This window comes from Centroberyx affinis, unplaced genomic scaffold (assembly GCF_046629955.1).
Source record: "Centroberyx affinis isolate AG114_WGS23_722 - 3 ecotype Tasmania unplaced genomic scaffold, CSIRO-AGI_Caff_v1 ptg003437l_1, whole genome shotgun sequence".
Lineage (NCBI taxonomy): Eukaryota > Metazoa > Chordata > Actinopteri > Beryciformes > Berycidae > Centroberyx > Centroberyx affinis.
The window spans coordinates 3,742-7,520 of NW_027281409.1; the positions used below are offsets into that span (position 1 = coordinate 3,742).

At 51.0% G+C, this 3,779-nt stretch overlaps 1 protein-coding gene across 3 annotated transcripts; it reads left to right on the forward strand.

Moving 5' to 3' along the window:
- The first annotated feature begins 1,300 nt into the window (after positions 1-1,300).
- LOC139661037 (claudin-20-like) lies at positions 1,301-2,203 on the forward strand. 3 transcript variants are annotated; one of them, XM_071539359.1, is made up of 2 exons: positions 1,301-1,950; positions 2,110-2,203. In XM_071539359.1, exons 1-2 carry the CDS (start codon positions 1,301-1,303, stop codon positions 2,201-2,203), a joined length of 744 nt encoding a protein of 247 aa, XP_071395460.1. The 3 variants fall into 3 exon arrangements, with proteins under 3 accessions (XP_071395460.1, XP_071395459.1, XP_071395458.1); XM_071539358.1 differs by having other exon boundaries at positions 1,301-1,915; positions 1,958-2,203; XM_071539357.1 differs by having other exon boundaries at positions 1,301-2,203.
- Positions 2,204-3,779: the final 1,576 nt, after the last annotated feature.

A 3,779-nucleotide genomic window follows, 5' to 3' on the forward strand; every position in this document is an offset into this window, starting at 1 on the left:
TACGGCACATTTTTCCGACTCCTCTTCATCAATTGGTTTGTGTCGTATTCTCTGATTAAATCTGACGCAGCGAGAGACGACAACCAAAACCTAAACGGTGCGTCATCGAACAAAAAAAAAAAAAAAAAAAAAAAAAAACCCAAATGATTGAAAACAAACATTTCCCAGGTAAAGAAGCCGCTTTTTTTTTTTAAAAGGCGAAGGTGAAGAGTGTCATTTCTGTGGCGTTTTATAACATTTTTCACCTCGCCATCCACTCCGTTTGATAAGAACGCTGCTCTGCGGCTCTTGTGACTGAGCCGGTGACCTTCATGTTCAAGCACCAAACCCGTTTTCTCCAACAATACGTACGGACCACACCACACCACATCACACCACACCACACCACACCACACCACACCACACCACATCGGGCCGACGCTTCGGTCTGTTCAGTGGGAGCTCACAGGCAAAAAAAAAAAAAAAAAAAAAAAAAAAAAGAGGGACGCCTGGTGCATCTCTTCCAGGACATTGAAAGGGATGAAATTGTATGTACAGTTGCCAAGGAGACAGTAGGAAGAGGGGTAGTTAGAGGCTGTTAACCCACACACCCGGTGTTTTGGTTCAGACTGCTTCTCTCTCTCTCTCTCTCTCTCTCTCTCTCTCTCTCTCTCTCTCTCTCTCTCTCTCTCTCTCTCTCTGTCCTCAGGAATCACTTCAGCAGACCGCTGCCTGAGACGCTGCACAGGTGAGACCGGCTGTATTTTTCATGCTCAATTTACTTTTTAAAATGCTGAATTCGTGCTCTCTCGTTGCAGATAAGCTTAAAGAGTATGTAATCAGGTAGAGATTAACCAAACCAAAAGAACTTAAATGCCACGTGACTATATAGTTTTCGTCCTGTAGTAGCGTTTCTTGCATGGTAGTTAAAGTGGAAAAGCTGTTTTGAAAGAGTGGCGAAGCTTGAGCCTTGAGGGACGCTGCAGCTTTAAATGAACATAATTGAGTGTCAATGATCACCACATCAGCTGGACCGCAGAGTAAGTCACACATGCCTGCCCTCTAAAAAAAAAAAAAGATGGGAAAAAAAAAGAGAGAGAGAGAGGAGCGCATTCCCGTTCCCGGTCCCCGGCGCCTCAGCTGTGTGTTCGTCACGCTCCCTCGCTCAGTTCAATTCTCATTTCGCTTTTTATTGCAGCCCACCGGAGCCCTGCGCTGAGGAATTATCTGCTGTCAGGAGATAGGGGGGCGGCGGGGGGGGAGGCGGCGCTATCCGGGACCACGGCGAGGGAACGCCACGCCGACCGCAGGGGACTCCGCCATGCTGTCCTCCGCCGTTCAGATCCTGGCGTTCGCCCTGGCGCTGCTGGGCGTCCTGGGCGCCACCGTGGCCACGCTGCTGCCCAACTGGAAAGTGAGCGCCGACGTGGGCTCCAACATCATGACCGCCATGTCCCAGATGCAGGGGCTGTGGATGGACTGCACCTGGTACAGCACCGGCGTCTTCAGCTGCACGCTCAAGTACTCGGTGCTGTCGCTGCCCGCGTACCTGCAGACGGCGCGCACCGCCATGGTGCTGTCCTGCATGACGGCGTCCCTGGGCCTCTGCCTCGCCTCCCTGGGGCTCAAATGCACCCGGTGGGGGGGCAGCCACCGGGCGAAGGGGCACACCGCCATCGCCGCGGGGGGGTGCTTCGTCCTGGCCAGCGTCCTCTGCCTGGTCCCGGCGTCCTGGTTCACCAACGAGGTCATCACCAGCTTCCTGGACGCCAACGTGCCGGAGAGCGGCAAGTACGAGCCGGGAGGCGCCGTGTACGTCACCTTCATCTCCGCCGGCTTCCTCCTGGCCGGGGGGGTCATCTTTTGTCTGTCGTGTCCCGGGAAGAGAACGGGGCAACTGGACTACGCCTCCTCCTCCACCGACCCGGACAAACTCGTGCAGCAGCGGCGGCGGCAGGAGAAGCTTCACCGCGAGCAGCTGGAGCAGGAGGAGGAGGAGCGGAGGAGGAGGCGGCGGGAGGAGAAGGAGGAGGAGGAGGAGGAGCGCGAGCGGCCGAAAAACAGCCAGAGCAAAACGGTCCAGCTGCAGACGGACGACGTGGAGCAGGAGAAACCTCCGCAGGACAAACCTCAGCAGGACCAGGAGCAGCAGCAGTACTACTCCCCCTCCAAACTCCCTCCGAAAGACATCAAGGCCGGCTACAGCCTGCAGGACTACGTCTGATCCTCAGACCGCCTCACGTTGTGTTGTGAAATGTGGAGTTTTCAGCTGAGGCTTTTCTGGCTTTCTGCCTTTTGTGGGAAGGGTGTTGAGGAGGAGGAGGTGGGGGTGCAGGGAGAGGAGGAGGAGGAGGAGGAGGATGGGGGGGGGGGGGTAATGACTTTGACAGCCTTATCTCCCACTCTCATCGGGTTCCTCTCTCTACAGCATGAACAAGCAGGGAAGGTAATTACCAAGTGTTGGAAAAGACAGCTTGTGGATTCAGAATTTGCAGCCGAACGTCGCGGCAAGCCGCCGTGGGCGAAAAAGATAAGCTGGAAATGGGTTTGGTGAGCGAGAGAGGCGCCGTAAAAAAAAAAAAAAAAAAAAAAATGCAAAGGCAAAGCAGGAAACACTGTAAATCCTTTAAAAAAAAACTGCCACTGCGGCTTCTCCATACCAAAGGTTTGAAGGCGACAAAAAAAGAAGTGCTGACCCCCGCTGACGGTTAAAAAAATAAAACCTCTGCGTCATAAATTCATGCAACTGAAAAGGAAAAATTGAAAAGCCATCATTTTCCAGCTGTAGATGCCTTGTGAGATTAAAATAGAACTCAACAATCATTTTCTACACTGCAAAAAAAATCCTCCATCTTAACGAGTCGTCTAGTCTCACATTCAGACCTTCAGATCTTCTTGTTCTTAAAGCAAGAGAAACATTCTGCAGTGAGGAGAGATAACTCCACTTGTCTCCAATGCAGCTTCACTTGTTTCAGGAGTTTTCTAGAAATGAGTGTCGGTCTGTAGAAACCAGTCAGAAGAAAATGTCAAGAAAATGACTCTTGATTCTACTGAATTCTTCAAACAAGTTGATTTGCATTGGAAACAAGTGAAATTATCTAATGACACTGGCAGATTTTGTCACATATTTTAAGAAAATTACGATTTTAGGACTCAATAATTGACTAAATGACTTCAGATGGAGATTGGCTGGCTGGTTGCTATGCATGCTGTCAGTGACTCGCTTTAAACTGCTGCTTACAGCTTAGTCAGTAAAACTAGAGACTGTGCCTGAAGTAAAAGATGTTGTTTGGTTTATAATTCATGATACAGTTGAGAGTCCAGATCCGAACCGTCGCTCTAACAGAATCCAGTCCGTCTTTTCCCGGGAGTCGGGGGGGAGGGGAAGGGGGGGGGGGGAAGAGGTGCAAAGCAGCATAGAGAGAGGTAATGATGCTCTTTGCTTTCCCATTATCCTCTCACCACGGTTGGATGCACACCGGTCATTCAATCTGCATGCACACACACACACACACACACACACACACACACACACCACACACACACACACACACACACACACACACACACACACACACACACACACCTCCTACACCAGCTGTAAGAAAAGGACAGCCAGTCATTTTTCAGTGTATTGCAGCCTGCTGGAGGCTGCAGAGGGTTTGGTGGGCGTGTGTCCTTTAACCTGAGCGGAGCTGTCAGTCACACCCAGACCCTGTTCTGTACTGAATGAAAAAAAAAAACTAAAAAAAAACGCTGAGCAGAACGCCCACATTGCTTCTCAGGAAAGCTTCGAAACA

Bases quoted from the DNA above. Each gene is read 5' to 3' on its own strand.
- LOC139661037 (XM_071539357.1), top strand. From the start codon at position 1,301: ATGCTGTCCTCCGCCGTTCAGATCCTGGCGTTCGCCCTGGCGCTGCTG.